Raw genomic sequence first — 21073 nt, forward strand, 5'->3', positions numbered from 1 at the left:
AAAACAATGAAATTTATTAAATTATAATAGAAAAACCAATTTGAACAGCATTCAAACCTGAGAAAATGGAGTTAGCAGGTGAATATATTTTATAAAAACCTTAGCTTGTTATGGATGTAATATTAATACACATATAAAATTTGCATTAAGAGCCCATCTTTAGGCCTTTCCTAAATCAAAAGGTTGAAATCAACACCCAATATGTTTTGTTTGTATTGCTCCTTATCAATTACTTTTAAAAAAAATTAAAAAATTTGTTTTGTTGTATATAAATGTATAAATATATTATATACACACACACACACACACAAAGTCACATCATTAAGGCATTCAGATAACCTTCGAACCACTAAACCAAATATTCAGACCCATATTTCTAGGGAATCACATATACAACTACACATACAGAGCTTTACTCACTTTCTACATTAGATATGAACAAATTATCACGATACCCTCCACAATTCTTTAACTCGCTGTTCAACTACATAAAGAACAACAGATTTGGTTCATTGAACGTGTTGTTCTCCAATTTTATAGAGTAATTGTGAGTTTAATGACTAGCATAAAGGATAATGTAGGTACTGTAAAGAAAATGAGAAGAGTAATACATGATCCCCTGAGTGAAGGGGTGTACCAGTATAGCTGCCAATCCTCCACCTTTTCATACATCACATTCATACTAAACTGCTTTATCCAGGGAATTTTTGCATAATGGAGAAATGACTGCCCGAAAAAATCATCTGTTGAAACATTCCTATATACAATATAAGGCCTCAAATTAATCATTATTTATAATAAATTATTAGTCCATTTGCAAAATATTACAAAAATACTCATTGTATGTTTTACAGATTGAATCATCTATAGACATTTATTTATATCCTTCAAAATCAATCATGGCAATAAAAAGTCAAATTTTTTTGGCTATTTTATAAAAATTATTTATTACAATTTCCCTCTGGATAATGGTGCTGTCTGGCTGTTCTTCATCTACATGTACATGTACCAAACAAATACCAAAAAAAATCGGCTTTGACCAGGAAAGCTCTGAATTGTCATTGAAGTAATAATTTATGGGTGAAATTAAACATATATTTATATTTTCACTTGATTTATACTAGAGACATGTCCTATTGCTTTTGGAATTCTTGAAAAACTCGGCACTTTAGTAGCATTCAGTTCAGCAGAGACGGGAAGATTTTTTCCCAGGTTTTGTTGACCTAGATAACTGCTCTATACTGCTGTCACAGCCTGATTGAGGCCAAGCTCAAGCTCAGCCAGTGTGTACCGTAAGTAACGGTGTATTAACCGCACCCGTGTATTAACCGCACCCCCAACTTTGGACTAAAAAAAAAAAAAAAAAAAAAAAAAATCTTCTCACATTTACATGCATATTTGAGGTACGGAGAAACAAAATCTAAGCTTTTAAGATTTCAAAGTATCCAAAGAGATTACCGGTATGCAGAAATATGCTGTTCTTGATCAATTCATCTACAAATGTTAGAAAGAAAGAACGGTCCCGCCAATATTGGCAACTTACACACTCGCTCACCTCACAGTCACAGTGTACACACACACAGCACTGCCATTACATTGCAAACTACGATACAGTACAAGTCATGCCAGTACATCTTATCAAATTATGATCTGTGTCTTTCCCAGCGTAGGAGGAAGAAACATTCACATTTCTTGCATCACAATCTCACAATCACTTTCAGAAATTTGATGTCTTAGCATGAATTTTGGATACGGGATTATAGGAAGGTTCAAGAAACAAAGAAATTGGCATTTTTTCCAGTTGTTTTTTTACGGCTTCGTGCCGTCTCTCTCTCGTGCGTGGTTTACATGGTATCTTATGAAAAGCAAACAGGAAAGAAAAAAAAAGCTGGCGCGAAACGGGACTTTGAATAGCGCCAGCTTAAGTCGCACTGTAACCACATTACAACGCAATCTCTAAGCTCACTCAACTCTCGCTCAGCGGTGACAAAATATTACCGAGTATGCTTGGCGTCTCTTTTAAATTAGTCAGGGAACTTCACTACTTTGAATCGAGAATAAAGTCAAAATTAGTGTCATGAAGGTGAGTGCGTTTGTTATGGACAACATTTAATTAATATTGCAATAATCGCTTCCCATTACCCGCGGCTCATACCCCTCTAAACGACATTGCCTGGGCGGCTACGCCCGGCCACTCGATGTGTTGTGAACTGGCAGACATCGTACATGTACGGGAGGGGTTACGGCGGGCTGGCTCAGACCCCGTCACCGTGTATAAACCGCACCCCCGACTTTTGCTTCTACCCCGCCGAGAAAAAGGTGCGGTTAATACACCGTTACTTACGGTACATCATGATGTGATTTATGATGGGACTTTTGTGGAATGATTTCTACTCCTTATCTACATTGAATTTTAGATTACGTTGATTTAAAGCAATTTTGGATATCTGTGGAATGTTACTTCCCTTTTAAAATAGACTTTAAGGTTATTGTTTGGCAATAGTGATGTTATCTGGCTGAGAAGTCTGAATTGATGTGATCTTCTTTTTATATCTCTTAGTCAAGAATTTGGGTGGGAGTTTTGGCAGGAAACTCAACAATAACATCAAACAACTAATCATTTCAAGCTAACCATTCTGAGGTGTTCAGTTATTGTCTTATTGGCCCAAACATGGAGTAGTGTGTGCGCAGCGCTTTGTAACCAAAAGGAAAAGGCGCTGTATCAAATCCCATTTGAATTGGATTGGATTGGAAACGGAAAGGCAGCCCCAGAAAAGTGGAGCCCCAAATATTTTCACCAGAATTTATTCTGGTGCCCCTGAAAGAATTTCTTCCCTATCATAGATCTAGATCTACTTTCTAATAAAGAATTTCCATAGGTTGAATAATATCCTTGTCATTTTTAGAAAAACTTGCCTTAGTGCCCTTTTGACTGGAATAAGCTGCCCTTTAAAAGTAGCCTTCATGCCTTTAAAAATGGCCTTGATGTCCCTTGAAATTTTGGGGTATCCAAGGCCACTTTGCCCCAAGCTGAAAGTGCCCTTTAAAAAATGGCCCTGCCCCTTTAAATTCTTAATTTGAGCCCTGCAATATCAAACTGTTTCCCTTCTCCTCCTTCCCAGGACGTGATACACAAAACATACACACAAACATGTCAAGTTCATTAATTGTACAAAATTAATATGGATTAAAAAAAAATAATTTATAATTTGGAAGGAGTGTCAAAACAGAAAATGAAGTACCTGTGTAAAATCTTCAGTGAATACACATTCATTTATGCAAGGCAGGAATTTACACAGGTATGCAATATTGCCCTTATTTCACATTAAACAAACTTGAAAATATAGATTTCTAATTCAGTTACTGATGATATCCTGAAAAAAAGGTATGTGAAATAAACTATTGCCCTTTTCAACCCATGCTACAGGACCCCCCCCCACCCGCACCCCTTCCGATTCTAAATTTTTACTTTGGTGTAAATCTGTTACACATCACTGCTATCAGCACCTCTTACCCTAAAGCCCGGCTTACTGCACTTTTTAAAAATAGAACAAATTTCTGTTCCATTACACTTCCCAGCAGTGCCGCTCAGCAGGGTCGTAATTTGGACAAGATTTTATCGCTTGGAGCTGCTTTGGTTCGCTTCTTGTAAGTCATATGTCACATCGTTTTGATAGGGCGGTTTGCTAAAATGATATGGGTTGGATGAGTAGGACATAAGGATATGTTTAAGAGTCATAAAAGGCAATACAAACAGAATGGGTAACACAGAATAAGCACATAAATACAAATACGACTTTAAATCCTTTATTTCTTTATAGACATGCACAGATGTTTCACAGATGTAAGACAAAAGGTACACATCATTATCATTAGTCATTGTAGAAGATAGTTGGCAAAATTGTTATTTTTATAAGTGAAGCTAAGAAATACATGTAGGCAGTCAAACTAGAATACTTCTCCATATGAATAATGAGTAGTTTAAAATTATTCACACATCTATAAAGTTATGCACATGGCAATTAAAGAGAAATTCCAGTAGTTGTATTAAACACTTATTTCATGAGAAAGTCTGTAAAACAAGGCTTAATTGTCAGTATATCATCGAGGATCTAGATCTGGTACAGTTACATTAACTGAACTTTGTGAATCTTGAAATCTACGCTGAAAAATGTTCACACCAAAGATCCCCAACACAGATAAGCGCACGTGGGACAATGTATAATTATTGCTTAGAGCATCGGGCCCGACGCTCTACCCGAATCCTGTGCTATTTGCTGATTTCTCAGCAATTACACAATTTCTTCCAGAATCCTTTGCCACATGCGTTTTATTTATACAAACAGACACTTTGGTGGTCATTTCATTGGATTCTGTACGAACTCATTTTGATATCATTACCAAAACTAGCATTTACCTTTAAAATTTTCAACTATACTTTGAATAAATTATTGTGCACGTTTTCTAACTACTTTTTTTCATGACAGATATTATGTTGAAAGGATAATAACGCTAAATTTCCTCACATTTGATTACTTGTAGATAGATGACAATGTTATTATCATACCTTTTACTATTTAAATACTGCCATTCTTCACACAAGTCATTGTATTTAAGGAAAAACGTATGTGTAAGACATCTTTTATGTGAATTTTTAGTCCTGTTCTACAGAAGATTTTACATAATTACTTATCAATTATATTGCAATTACAAGTTCGTGTGCTAATTGCATATCCTTGATCATTCTTATGCATCAGCATCTTTTTGATCTGATATTTAAATTAATAAATGTTGTAGTTTAACAAAATCTAAAGTCAATTCATATTACAAAGGATTATCTATAAATTATAAATTAGTAGATAAGCTTTTTCTTCATATATGATTACAATATCCTTTCTATAATCTCAAACTGTCCAGAGACTCATTGCATGAATAAGATGTTTTTTTACTGTAAATATTTCAGTCCTTCGTCACCTTGTATCTTATGCTCACCATCTTTGATAGATTCTCTAAAAATCTGGATGCATCAACATCCAAGATGTTCTGTTCAATTTAGAGTTGCTTTAAGATATATTATGTTCATATTCCCTGATCATTGCTGATATTTGATCCTATCCATCCCTGATGCTAAGTAATGTGCTTTTGGAATTCAATCTGGCATTTCATCACATATGACATCACACAAGATTTGATCGCTTCTCCATCCCCTCCTTCCCCCCTTCTCTCTCTCTGTCTCCCACCATCCCCCCACCCCCTACCTACCAACCCAAACAGAGAAGTGAGGAAAGAAGAATATGCATTCTTTCAATCCAGGAGGGTGTGAATGATCATCAAGTATTCAAAGGCTGGAATCAGTTCACATAATAGACCTTATGCATATGATGTCATTACCTCATAGCACCCTCCCTCAGAGAATATATAAAAACACATGAACAGAGCTGTCATAAGATGCACCAGTTGCAAATCACCAATGCATGCACGACAATGGCTTTAGCCTCTAAGATGGTGACGTCAGTTCTACTGACATACCTTTTTTTTCTTTTTAAAATTGGGAAGGTGTGAACGCACCAATACCTTGTGTGAACTGAGCCTAGACGTACCTGGTAAATGGCTTAGAACATTCTGGAAAGGGCTTCTAACAGTGTTATCTGCTAACTCTGATTTCATCATCTATCTCATACACTAATCCCTTGGAATTAGACCACCAAGGTTATATCACAGCAGACATACCAGATAGACGATGAGGAGAATCAACCTTCACCTTGTAAAAGACTTATCCAATCAAACATCAGGATATAAAAATGTAGAATGTATCAATTTACATGTGAAATGTTTGACTTAGAAATGAGGCACATTAACACATTGAATACTGAATATTGAATTCTGTAATTCCTTAAAAAATTGTAACGGAACCATCCAGTTCCAGTTGGCAATGGATTAATTTACATTGCTTTCTCCACCACTTCATGTACAAGATTCCAAAATAGTTTACCCCATCACATGTTGTTTTGGGATTTTCGTCTATGAAGGTATTGGAATGGAAAGGATTCTGAGCAGGATTAATAATAAACAGAGAAGCAGAAGAGTTGTAGTTTAGTGGTACTGACTCTTGCCTCATTATCTGAGGGCTGTATGCTTCTTCTAGACATTTTGGATAACATTCTAAAAACTCATGGGAGAATTTCCTCTCTGATTCTGGAGAATGTCATCTAATGTTGCAATCAGCTAAGTAAGTTTCCCTCGTCTGTCTCTTAAACCTAACACCTTGGAATCAGATCATCAAGGTCGCATAACTACAGATATATCTCAATGCAAAAGCATGGATGTCACCTCTATCCCAGACAGCGCTTAAAGGGTAACATGATGAATGGAAAAGTGATAGTTTGTTCATGAAAATCTTGAATTTTCACTCTGTTTTATTTTTGTTATTTAAAGATAGAATAGATTTTTGGGGTATGATTTACAGGAAGGAATGAAAAAAAAACATTACGTTATATCCTCAGGTGGGGCGATGGGTTGCAATCCATCAGCTTGCAAAAAGAAGAGGCTTAGGAGTAATATTCATGATTATTTTTTTATTTCAAATATTAAAATAGCACATTGTATGCTATCCAATGATGCAAACGTTATTTCAATATTTCAAGTAAAACTCAAAATACCAGCGAATTAAACGGTGCATAATAAAGGAAATAATCGTCAAAAGTCCCTTCTTATGGGAAGCCGACGTATTGTTAAGAGATCATTTTTTTTTTAAAGAATGAAAGTGTTCTTACCAGATGTTAGATGGCGTATCCTGCAAGGCTGGCCCCATGATACATAGCTACCATTCCACCTGGATGATGAAAAATTGGAGAAAAGTAAATAAAACAAAAGAGGGTAGACATAAAAACAAATGAAGCAGAGAGGAAGGAAGAGAGAGAGAGACAGAAGGAGGGAGGGGGTTGAGGCAGCGTGAGGGGCCTGTTTCACCTTAAAGGACTCATGATTATGATGATTCAAACATTGTGGTAATTATCAATGTAACAGGGCTAAGCAACCAATCACAGTCAGGGTTTCAAAGTATCACAATTTCCAATCAACAAAAGGGGATTTCCTTTTAAAGATGTCTTACAGACAAATGAAGCAAAATGAAGAAAAGGGAAGGGGAAGAGTAACAGGACACCCAATATGATATTACTGACTACCTCTAAAAAAAACCCAAAGATATAAAGAAATTATTCATCAAAGTAATATCGCTAAGAAATATGACTGTTTGTTGATCCACTACCTTGTGATAGAGTATAGCTGTAACAAAACACAAAGGTCAAGGACCTAGTCTAGTAAGAGAAACCAAGATCCAAACACTTATACAAATTGAATATTTGAGAAGATAAAGAAAAAATGAAACACTTTGTAAAATTAAAACAAGTAATTTAGATGTAATATAACACAACTCTAGTCCTTAATCTAATTGAATTCATACAACATTAGGGTATGCTGAATAGGAAACCCTTTTTCTCATGTTTCATGACAAGATACAGAAATTATTGAAATAGCAAAAAGGCCTCTGGCAATGGAAAGTTACACCAGAGGTTAAGTTTCATATATTTTTTAAATTTTCATTCTAATACATAAAAAACTCACAAACATTTCTTTCAGGTTTCTTCCTCAGTCAAAATAATAAATAATATAAAAAAACACATGTTTAGGAAACATTGATGCTGGAACACTTGCAATAACTTTCAAGATTATGTTACACTCTAAATTTCATGGACTTAAAATAAATTATGATTGGAGTTATTAGTGATCTGCTATACAATGGATTTAGTGGATTTAGATTGGAATTTAGATGCTTTGAGAGTGACTAATATAAGAGTTAAATTGAATAAAAGCTTCAGCTGGTCACCCAGCAAAGTCAGAGATTTGGATTTGTTCTAAATCCCTAAAATAAAGAAAATGCAATTTACAGAATGTGTTATAAATAATAATAATAATTATAATTATAATAAAATGTAACATTAATATAGCGCTTAATACATGGTGTCTCTAAGTGCATTCATTACATGTACATATTATTATCCCGGTCAATGGATCCTGGCATGCATGCAAACAATGCATGTACTCCCTCCACTCCCTGGGGAGCATTCTAACAAGACAAGAGTTCCTAGACTCAATTGCTAGGCATAGGGGAAGGCGGGGTAAGTTGAGCATAGGGGCAAGTTGAGCCACCAGCCCCAGGCCAATAATGAATGAGTCAGACATTGTGGTGGTGTCATGTATTGATGACCCATAGCATAACCCCTAACCCCACCACATTGTTTTCAAATTTGAAACAAAAAGTAGTTTTTTTAGAGGGAAAAATATGAATTTCAGCCAAAAAAGTAAAAAAGAGTGTGAAATAGATAAGTGCTTTATAAACACACACGTCTTTAAATATAATAAAAACATGATAACAACATTATTAGTCCAGGTATGGATCTTCATTCTTGTCATAGTCTTTTATATGATGGATGCATAATAAATGTGTGGATACAAAATTATCGCACTAAGTTTGGACTGGGGTAAGTTGAGCCAAACAGCATGGGGCAAGTTGAGCCATGGTAATTCCTATGGTAATGTATCTTAAAAAACAAACAAACCATAAAAATCGATTGAAATGCTTGCTGAAAGGAGCAAATTTACATGACTGCTCTTTTCCTTTTAAAGGATGTTAGTATTTATAGAGAATTAGCAAGTGAAAAGACTTTAAACAAAAAATTGACATGCTGGTTCTCCCCTCATACATTTTGTACATAGTTTTTGTGGCTCAACTTACCCCAGAAGGTGGCTCAAACTTACCCCATATATGGGGCAAGTTGAGCCATTTGACATCGTTTTTTTCAAAGGTCACGATGACTTTCAGTGTGGGGATAGAAAGTTATATATAGGTGGAAAATATTTCAGAAGAATTAAATTTCAAGGCAAGGTACTTATTTCGACAAGATTATTAATCATATCAATTCTAACATGCAAAAAGCAAAAACTGTCACAACTTACCCCGCCTTCCCCTACTACATAGGCTTTCGCATCCTACCGGGTACCCATTTAACACATGGGAGGAGAGTGGCAAAGTGTGCACGACCCTCTGATTTCAAGGCGAGAGTCAGAGCCACTACACCACAATGCTTCCATGTTTCATCCATACAGGTGGAAACGAAAACTTACTTTTTCAAGATGAGTTCGGTTCTCCATAGGGACCTTGCATACTGGGCCACTGAGCCTGTCTCATAAGCCACCTCACTGTAACAAAAATGATTGAAAACATAACATCAGTTGCATTATATCAAAAACATCAAATTATTTTTAAAATAATGATAATACATGAGATTTGTATAGCGCACTTTCCATCTTGATTAGATGCTCAAGGCGCTTCAGAGCAGAACAAAAACTACTTACATATAATACATGTACATGTACATCTCTGAACAATAAGTCAATGTCTATCAAAAAGCACTCTTAAACAGGTATGTTTTCAGGTTGCCCTTGAAGGTGGTCACTGAAGTCTGATTTTCAAACTCTGTGGAAGAGAATTCCACAGGTTTGGCCCTGCATGAGCAAAGGCCCATTCCCTGCCTGATTTCTTTGCAACTGGAATTTGTAAGAGATTAGATGATGAGGATCGTAAATTTCTTGAGGGTTGGTAATTATGCATCAATTACATCATCAAATAAAAATAATGATAATTTGCTGTATGTTCATTACATATTTTCTGATTTAAAAAATCACTCAAAGAGTTTATACATATTATCATCACCTTCGAATCATATATTCAATCAAAGAAGAGTCTCCAGGAACACTGTAATAACTAGAATAATTTTTAATACTAGTAACAACCACAAGTAAATCCTCACAATTTGCTCATAATTAAAATCACAAATAAGACCTACTATTGATAAATACTACTATAATTCATTCAATTTTTCTCTTGTAAGATCTATTGAAAGTATGGAAATTATTGCCATGAAAAAATACCTTGTATAGATAAATAAAAATACAGCATATCCAACCTCACAACATTAATAGATAAAAGTAGCATCCAAACTGTCAAGATATAATCATGCCCACCATGAAATGATAATACTTGTCATATCTACACACTTTGAAAAGAGGGATGGCATCGAACACTTTTATATCCATGGTGGAAAAAAATGAACCAGATAAAATAAATATATATGTAACTTGGAGATGTTCTCATTACTACTGTTGCATGATAATTTTTTCTATTTATTATTAAACAATATGTGGGGGAAGGGGTTATTGACAAACTAAATTACAAAAGAATTTTAATCAAAGTTTTATAACAACAAATTAGGTCAAAGAAGGATTTTAAGAACGCCTTTAAACATTCAGTTGTATCTCCAAATACAATCACCAAAATGACTTGTGTGTGATTTTTTTGTAAACTTTATATGAAATTTAAAGAACTACATGATCCTGTATAACTAGGTAATTAGGATGACTAGTAGTACATGTAGTTTAATGACAACAGGGTTGCTTTGTACAGTATAGTAACATTGAATGTCTGTAGGCAAACACATTAGACTGTATCAAAAGGATTATGGAAAGGATCTGGTGATTCCCCGAGGAGGAAAACAAATATCAGGATGTGTCAATTCTAGAACTTTAGGAAGAATAATTGCGACAGATATCTAGGTGACTGTCACATTGCCCAAAGGTTATGGCGTTACATGTCTATCCCACTGAGTAATAGGTCAAAACAGGTTTTGATCAAATGCTTGGCAGAAAGGGGCTACTGTAGGAGGCCCTCGCTTGGAGGGTTGGTATACATATCCCATGAGTCACGTGGAGGATTACCTGATGTTGTCATCGTCCTTGCATCCCACTGGTGGAACCGTCAGGAACTCATCCATGTGGCCCCTGGAGAATCTCAGGGTGTCCAGACCGTTGAGGAATCCTACCAAGATGAAAGTCAAATAAAATGGAGAAAAAATATGAGGTTGAGGAGGCAAGAGAGTTACAAAATTAACGATTCAATATTTTTACAGCATGATGAAGAGAAATTCATGAAAACATAACACAAAAAGGAACAGAATTTTAAAGACATGAAAGACAGACAAAGCAAAGACAAAAAAAATGAAAGAGAAAGAATGAATTAAATTACAGAGAAAGGAAATGAGATCAGAAATAGAAGAGACAAAAAGGAGAACAGATGGGTAAATAGACCGAGAAAGAGAGATTAGAGAATGAGAGAGGGGAAGTAAAATATAGGAAGAAACAACATAATCCAGACCAAAGAAAATCTGGTGAAATGCAAAAGCCATTAAAAAATAATAATTTCTAATTACTAATGGACAGGAATTGCCCAAAAGTATATCGTATGATGAAATGAAAAATATCAAAAACTTCAATATAAATTTGACGTTAACAATGTCCATATATAAATGACAAGTCCCCCCCCCAACAAAATTGATTTGAATAAAAAGAGAATAGCGAAAAGTGTAACACTGAAAATTTCATCAAAATCAGAGTAAAGTAAGTATTTTTAAGTTTCACTTAATTTCACAATACAGTATATGCACATCCAAGTTGGAATGCAAATGAGGGGACTGGTGACGTCACCCATTCACTATTTCTTTGCATTATATGAAATACAATACATTCTAATTTTCTCTCTATTGTAATGTGAAAGAAAGTTGTATTCCTCCTTATAGATGTAGAATTTCTATTGTTTGAACATTTTATGGTTCAAATCAAGTTAGTCCTTATTGTCTTATCTGATCGGTATGCAAATGAGGCGACTGATGATGTCATCCACTCACTATTTCTTTTGTATTTATCATTTATTTTGTGAAACATTCTGATTTTTAACAATTGATTTATCTTGAACATGTGAAATTAGTATTGTTCAATACTATATGGTTCAGTCAAGTTGATCATTATTGTCAAATCTGTAAAAAGTGAAAAATTGCATAATTCACACAATAAAAAACAAAAGAAATTGTGAGAGGGACATCATCAAGTCTCTCATTTGCATGTCATTGAGTGACACATATAACTATTTTGTGAAAAATAAGCAAAACTTTAACATGTCATAACTTTTCTTATTTTACATCTGATTTGATGAAATTTTCACTGTTAATGCTTGGTTGGGTTTTCTCTATTGATTCAAATCAACATTTTTTTTCTGGGGTGGACTTTACCTTTAGAATCTCTGAAGTCATAATACAGAGTAGACATATAATCAACACATTTCAACAGTAACTGACATTCAAATTAAAATTTATAATGTAATAAATAGGCGCTTTTGCAACCTTGACATTACCATTTCATTGTAAACATACACAATGAGAGGGACGTGAATTTAAAAGAATGAATACCTTGATAAACAGTGGAAAGGTTTGTATTGATTTGCACATTCATTGGAATTCATTTAATGAGATTATGGTAGAGAATGTACATGTAGAGAATAGTCACTTGATTAAAAGAGAAAATATGTGTAAAGGTTACAGTAATGAAAAAAAACGGACCTAGATATCTAAAGTAAGGGGGGGTCTTTTTTTGTTGATGTTAAGTGACAGGATAATAAAGTAATATCTGGAGTAAACCATCATCTCTATCTTAAAGAATAAATCTACCACACCATGTTGAAAGGAAGTCCATCTCATCAGATACAATCTTGAGTCAGAAATGTTGTTTTTTACATTCATGACGCCCATTAAAGACGCATTGCCATCAGACATAACTTTAAAAATAAACTCATCTTGATTTTCAAGCAATCCGAAGCATGTATGTGGGCTTTTACATTTAATGTCTGTGTTGTGTCTAATATTTCTGTTTTTTATTAAATTCAACTTTTCATCAGGGTGAACTTCAATCTTGTTGTTGATTGGTATTAACGGTGCTCTCATTAAAAAAAAAATACATGCGCCAATCAAAATTATCTCATCATATCACAATAACATTTCAATTTTTTTTCAATAGATAAGGCCTTACATATCATCTTTAAAAAAAGTAGGCAAGATTTATAACCTAATTTAATTTATTTTAATGGAAGTAGCCCCTTTTTGCAATTTTTTTTAGTTATTCTACATGTATAAACTAAAAAATATATAAGATGAGGAAAATCGTATACATCACCTCACAAAATTTTACTTCTTTTTGTGCCAGGCACCCCAACCTCCTAAGATCCACACACATACACACACACACCCTCCCACACTCACTCATCATATTGTACACAAAACAACATACTACATCCAACTGTTCTAGATAGAGAGGGGCTCCTTGTGAGCTAGACTCATCTGCAGCCAGCCCTGTGCTCCCCTGGCAGGCCTGGGGGCAGATCGGCCACTGATCTCATTATCCAGTGAAAACAACTGTTCGACATGCTAATGCCTCGCTTTCTAGCGTTTGGTCTTCGTTTGGCGCTTCAACAGCTATTCTTAAGCATTGTTTTATCCTACAGAACATGCCATAGCTGTGAAAGTAATAGTCTGTGTTATCACAAACATATCGCAATACACCACACTAAAATCATTTATATGGTGATGTAATGGCAGAGATCATTATCTATAGGGGATAACTATTGAATTAATCATGAACATCACTTATCAGAAGGTTATGTACCAAGGGATTTTATTTTAAAATGTCATACTTAAAGGGAAATACCAAGCTGACATAAATTTGGTTCTCATTAAAGCAGGAAAAAGAGAAAAATCAAATATTCGAGACTGATTTTGACAAAAATGAATAAAAAGAAAGTGTTTGTAAATATAAGAGACCAATTGAAACTGTCCAGAAGAGCATGCAAGATAATATTGGGAATCAAGTATCTATCTTATGGCAAGGCTCTAAATACCTTAAATTTGACTTCACTTGAAAGTCGAAGAGTAAAACTTACCACTGATTTCGCTTTAAAGTTAGAAATCAATCAATTGTACAAAAACTGGTTACCTCCACTAAAAACAAATTCTTTCCACTTACGACATATGAATAAATATAAGGAGATTCCATGTAAAACAGAGATTTCAGAACAGTGCTCTTCCAAGTTTGACAAGATTATTAAATAAGTACCATGGTAAATAAGTTTCAAATTTGTGTAATGAATGTGCACTATTGTATTGTCTATCATTTTATTTTTTATCCATTTCAACTCCATTTTTAACTGCACGTATGTCATTTTAAATTGTATATTCATTGTTTATCTTAGTAATTTTGATTATTGTTATATATTGGCATTGTGTAAACATGTACGATTCAGTCTGTGACTGCCAATCATGTTTTTGCAATAAACCTGAATTTAATTAAATTGAATTGCATTGAACCAAATCTCCTGAAAAAAGGTGAACTATCTGGCTAATATAAACTGTAATTTTTTCAGCTGATTTCATTATTTTGATTTACTAAATACACATGTAAGTTTATAAATGTTTATGAGAAGAAAAAGAAACTTATTCACTTATCATGGACAGAAAAAAGTAATCTATGGTGTACAACATATCAGAAAACAGCTTACAATTAGTGTCAATATATGAAAATGTAAAAAAGTAGACTTTGTAAATTTTTGATGAATTTTCACCAAAGCAGTATTTCTCTCTCATGTCCTAAGTCTAGAAATCTCTATTACTTTGATGTCAGGCATAGCCCCCACCCTCCCCCAACTGTCAAATAAACGAAGACTAGATAACAATTTTCATTTGATTTCTGATGTGCGAAAAATAATGAAAAATTTATTTTCATGGAAAGGGCCATGGCATATGTGATAAAAATTCCATTTATTTTTTTTTTTAGATACCCACTTGATATATCTATCAAAGATATGAACATATCATAGGAATGCAAGAGTAAAATTTTCATTCAGCCAATATTTTTTAAATTCTTTCTTGCTCTCTCACTGATAGGGAATATATTAATAACATTTATCTCTATTATGGTTGTAGCTTGTGTCTGTCCTTGGAAAGTACTGCATGAAATTCATTAGTAATGTTGCAAACCAGACAATGGAAATTTAAGGTTTCCATGAATGATACCCATGACAGCAAAGTTACTGTTAAAGGTAGTCCAGAATTAAAGGTTGTCCAAAACTGTGTTAAGAATTTGAAATGAATTAAGCAGAAAAATTGATTATTGCAATCCTTTTTGGCAGACAGGAATAGTCAGAGCTCTTTAGCCAAGTCATCAGTTATTTAACATGATATCTATGATTTCACAAGACAAGGAATACCCATAAAGTTGCACTCGGCCATCCATGCAGTCTGTGCGTTGGGTGATCTTAGATACAGTGCATGGTGGACCCCGCATTATTTTGTCTGAAAAAATTCAGGTGCCTATTGCATAAAAGCTACTATTATTATGGTCACTTTGCCATCCAATGGCAACTACCATGGTAACATGGTAACAGCCAATCAAAGTCAAGAATTTCATGAAAGTTACAAATGGATGGCAAAGTTACTTCAATAATAACTTTTTATGCTACAGGGCCTTGATGTTTCTGATTGTACACTGAGAAGATGCATTATACCTCTCATTTATCAGATGCTAATTATCCTACTTATAACAAATAATTTCACATCTTTCATGGCAAGATTAATGTACTGCAGTCCACTCAGGCTATAGTTGTGTTACCAAAATTACTGTGCATATTGATTGTTAAAGATTAAGTCCACCCAAAAGAAAAGTGCTTTAAATCAATAGAGAAAATTTTAAAAAGCATAGCTTTTAAATTTGATCAAAATTTGATGTGAAATAAAATAGGTATGACATTTTAAAGTTTTACTTATTTTTTTTTCTTGTTTATGCTTGTTTGCTTTTTCTCTTTTTATTCAAATCAACTTTTTGTTGAGGTGGACTTGTCATTTAAGTCTAATGTAACTAATATCTCCATTTCTAGATAACAGAACTCAATCCACACTATAAACCTATATAGGTCCCATTTGTATTCAAAGCAATGCATAACAGATTAAATGTTCTCCTGCCTCCGATGAAATCTAAAATTCATATGATAGGTATTCTTTGCTCAACAAATTCACTATATGACCTTTATCCAAGGAATAATGGTGACAATAATTTCCCTTGACATTACCTTTTAATATTCATGTCTAGTATCAATGTCATCAGAAATGCTAAGTTTGCTTTAAAGCTGAATTCATAATAAAGAGATAAACATCTTTCTGTTAGGTAAACTTTACACCATGAGCCAGCCCTCTCAATTCTGTTCAACCTGTTGCATACTGGATGGAACCCAGAGGTCCGTGTACAAAGACTACATGGAAATGAGAGAATTCAGTACTCAATGGGTTAATTTACATTAGATGATGATGATAATAACAATAATAGTAACAATAATAGTAGTAGCAGAAGTAATAATAATAATATTAATAATAAATAATAATAACAATAATAATAATAATAATAATAATGTTTTATTTACCCAAGGTAGCCACTGCAATCTTAAGACTGCTCTTCCTGCGAGCACTGGATAACATGATATATGCTATCAATACCCTTCTATCTGAATGCTAAGCACCAAGTAAAAAGGTAGAAGGTCCCATTTTTTTTAGTCTTTGGTCTTTCGATTCCGTCGAGAATCGAATCCACAACCTCCCATTCATGGGGCCGGGCCCCACCTCTGAGCCACCATGGACACAATAAAGGATGTTAAGCCTTTGAATACTCTTACGATGCAGGATGTCTGCTAGTTTCATACAAACAAATCCCAAAATATCCAAAGGCTTGCATTGAAGAATTGATATTCATATTGTATTTCACTCTAATTTCAAGGGTTTCAATATATTTCTTTAGATCTTTAATAAGTAACTTGCATACATGACCACATGTAGCAACCATCAGGTAAGATTATAAAAATGCTAAATTGATCAATCTCTTTCTCAACTAAGTTTATGCCAAATAGATTTAATGTAATCATCTAAAAAAGTTCTTTTTTACTTAACATGAGAACATACCTTGCCTTTGTTTTTAACTTTATGTATAATATACCTATGAATCATAATACATTAACATTTTATTCATTTTCTCTTCTTTTACCTGATTTCATTAGGTCTAGGTTTTAATATTCATTGGTAAATTTTGCTCAGAAAATTGTGTGATTTACCTGTGATAATAAAAGGATATAACCAAAAAAAAATTATGATTTTAAAAATTGTCAGAAATTTACCCTAATTCTTAGGAACTTGATTCCATGAGAAAAATTATATATGCTATTTTTATGTATTATTGAGAACGGGCCCAAACATGAGATATTGTACTAAAAAAAAACCCAGAAAGACCTTGAAAATGAGATCATATTTCAAATATAAGCTTTATAACTTCAAAATAAGGGAACTTATGATCAAGATGTGAAGGATGGAACACAAGTATGACCATCTCATCTTTCTTTACAGGGTAGACAGTTGATTCTTGAAATCTAAAAATATAAGTTGACATAAAGATTTGAAAGGAAAGAACTGAATCCCCTTGTTTACTCTGAAAATGCATCTCCAGTTACTAAACCATAAATACCTCAGTGATTTGGAAGAGAGAGGATCTAATACCACTAGCGTTTTTCCCCCTTGAAACTTAACTCAAAACGGACAATCTCTGCATATGATACTCTCAGTCACCAAATCATCCATGTAGTATGTAACGAAAAGTGGCTACACACATACTGATTAGACATTCAATTGGAAGGGCAAAACTATATTAAAACATTCTGCCCCTTTCCAGAAACTATTATGTAACCCCAATAAGCCCAGCCACAGGGATTCACTACCACAGTTGCAATGAAACAAGTTGTGAGGATTATCCTGCATCAAGAAGTTAATTTCTCACTCCTCCAAAAAAAAACCTCCTCAAATTACAAACCAAATCTAATGTTTTCAAGCCTAAGAGTTGCATGGACAAAATAACCTGCATTAATGATAACTAAATTCATCTCCTACAGTCCGCAAGTGTTGTTAAATTTACGTTTAAAGTCAAGAAGGAATGAACAAGCTGCACAAAGAATGTGCCATCACCAAAACCAATCTAAAGAAACATGATCTCTTTCAAAAACTTTCTCATTCTAGGAAAAAAAAATCAATTTGCAAAAAAAAAGCCTTTCCCACTCTTTGCCTTCTTCTTCAAACAGCCAATCAATGAACATACATGCGTCCATCTTGACATTTTGCTGCGGTCCTCTGAATTGTGGCTTTTGATTTTGTAGGGCGATATATAATTTCACAGCTGGGAAAACAATAGAGACTGAACTGTCCCTAAGGAGACCCCTCTGGTGTGAATGATGGACACATGAAGCTAGCCCCTCAATCAGTGATTAGACAAGAACAAAATACAGATGCTAAAGACAAAAGTGGAGTTAAACTACATCTGTAGAGCACTTAGATACAATATTCTGACGTATCAAAAGCTATATAAATATGAAATAATTCTCCTCCTACTTCTTTTTCTGACTTCTCATCTTGTTCTTTCTTTAATAATTTGTTCTTAATTTGTTCTTCCCCATCTGTCAATCCTCCTTCTCCCCTTTCTGATGTGACTAAACATATCCATAAGTGCTATCCAGAGCGGGAAATTTCTAAATTTTGGTCTGAAGTGTTTAAAAGCCATTCAGCACAATTCCCAGAGTCACTGCTTACTCTACAGCTAACATGACATTTTTTGCAATATGTCAATATAAGTTTCCACATCCCTCTAGTATACCTTCTTCACTCAAACAAGTTTAGCTATAACCTGCCCCTCAAAATATCAGAAGCTGTCCTATTGCAATATTTTTTTACAAGCAGTTGATAGAACTGACACACCTTCTCAATATAAATCCCCAACGTATACATACCTGGCTTACACATCCCCCCTCCCCCAAAGTGTCTGAAGCTATCCTATGCTTTTTGCAACAGGTCGATAAAACTTTCCACATCCTCTCAATATGCATTTCTATTCTTCAGCCTGTTTGGTTAAAATTCTGAAGTGTGTTCCCCTCTCTATGTCAAGTACCATGAGCCATTCCGCAAGTTACCTTCTACCGCATGCCTCCAGATGATCAATCTAGCATTGATTGAAAACTGCTTTCTTCATGATCCAGTTGCATGTTTCCTCTTTTCAAGATTTTCCATGCCAAGTTATTTCCATTTCTTGAGCAAACAGGATCAATAAAAATCATAGGGATTCAAAATAAACCCAAATAAACAATGGTTAGACACCATTATTATTACAATCCTAAAACTAGTTAACTGGAAACCAGTTCAGGAAACCAGTTTGGAAGATCACTTTGCTAGCGTTTCCATTTGATCACCTGAAAGTGGTAGTCAAAACCACTAATATGAAAAGCGATCTTGTTGCTGTGGGTACGCTCTCAGTTTCCGCGAAATTTGAAACTGCAGCATAGGCATTCTACACACAACATGGGCGAAGATCACTTCCAGAAGAACGGTTGTGTCCTCACGCTAAAACCAGTTTAACAAGGCAAAGCGATCTTGACAACTACATCGCGAGGTGGTTTTTCGAACCAGTTTGGAAGATTGCTTCTAAGACCTCTTCTACCATTCTCACTACACGTTAACAAGTTTCCACTAAACTAGTTTTAGGAAGGTAATGTGAATGGGTTCTTGTAATACCCTCTCTGAACAAACTTTTACACGTATCAGTCCCTTTAACATGCCACCATAATTCTTTACAGGAAAATATGTCCATTAATTGTTTAATCAATACATTTTTCAAAAATCCATTGGTTACAGATGAATGAATGGAAAACATAACTTTGAAGTAAAAAAAATACATGATTCACGGCCAGATATGATTCGTATAGTTCTTTGGGAGAAATTTTACTAACCTGTTTCTATTTCTCTCTCTCTCTCTTTTATAATCTCCCCCCCCCCCATTCTCTCCTAAGATCATAAGACCCATGCAGACATTTGTGTTAAAATGTAACTAAATAAACCAAATGTAGGTCTAAAATTTGCCCTTCTGATTGAAAAATCAAGACGAGTTTTTGCCTGAATTACATTTGATTGCAATTATTTCTGTATTGGCCCCCGAAGCTGATTGAATAATGGTTATTATTGCTTTCAGAGCCTTGTAAATCAACACATTTCTCTTGATGTGCAAAAGACTGGTATCTCCATTCCAAATAATATTTCCCAAGTACGTTGCACACAATATACATGTATCTTCCACTGATATTGTTGACCTGTTGCATCATACTCCTCATAGAGGGGATGACACTAGGTGGTTTCAGACCGCCTCGAAGTTCGTCAGTTCCAGGTATTCTCTGATCGGGAAATTTACCCCGATCAGAAAATACCAGGTATTTTGGTAATGTGAAAGCAAACTACACATAATTTCCCCGAAAGAAAATACCCGCTAAATAGTAGGTACTTGGCGAAATTACGAGAACTTTCGCGGGGATTTTCCCAAGGTCGCAGGTATTTTGGCAATGTGAAAGCAATTTACGGGAACTTTTAGCCCAGCGTGTCGTTGGGCGCGGGAGCTGTGGGTGGCTGCTGGGCTAGTGATTTTGAATCTCTTGCCTTGCCTGCTTATCAGACCATACTGCACATGCTCATAACTTCAGGAACTTATCCCGAAGGGTATGTTTCGGTGCGGTGTGAATGCAGGAATAATTAATGGGTATTTTTTAGCCTAAAAAAGTTCTTGTAATTTAATGGGGATTCTTGTGATCGAGGCGGTTTGAAACCACCTACTCATGAATATTGCATGAAAGCAAAAGCCACAAACTGATTGTCTACTAGCCATATTCCATTAGATCTAGATATCAACTACTTTGATTCCAACGGCATATTACGAATGAGATTTTCCGTCACCCATATTAGATATTTCATTTATCTACCACAAAGGGCTCATGCCAATTATTGCAAATGTAAATCTGTACACTTAGCAAAATTTAAAAACCTAACCTCAAAGCTAACCCTTAAAACCAATGCATGCAGGTAAAAACTCCTGGGGAATATTCAAGATCGTGGTCAACTATCAATAAGTTGTAATTTCACCTGCACAAGGAAAGATTTTGAAAAAAACATATACAGGGCAGATTTGTGCACACACACACAAAATGATATTGAACATGAAATATCAACCGATGTAGCTT

At 34.6% G+C, this 21073-nt stretch overlaps 1 protein-coding gene across 1 annotated transcript in view; it reads right to left on the bottom strand.

Moving 5' to 3' along the window:
• Positions 1–21073, bottom strand: part of LOC121419035 (ryanodine receptor 2-like) — a 222160-nt gene that overhangs the window by 159885 nt on the left and 41202 nt on the right. The window contains exons 8-10 of the mRNA XM_041613313.1: positions 10834–10933; positions 9184–9258; positions 6774–6832 (exon numbers count right to left, since the gene is read on the bottom strand). Of these exons, the coding sequence (XP_041469247.1) occupies positions 6774–6832; positions 9184–9258; positions 10834–10933 (234 nt within the window). The remainder of the gene's footprint in view (positions 1–6773; positions 6833–9183; positions 9259–10833; positions 10934–21073) is intronic.

This window comes from Lytechinus variegatus, chromosome 7 (assembly GCF_018143015.1).
Source record: "Lytechinus variegatus isolate NC3 chromosome 7, Lvar_3.0, whole genome shotgun sequence".
Classification (NCBI taxonomy): domain Eukaryota; kingdom Metazoa; phylum Echinodermata; class Echinoidea; order Temnopleuroida; family Toxopneustidae; genus Lytechinus; species Lytechinus variegatus.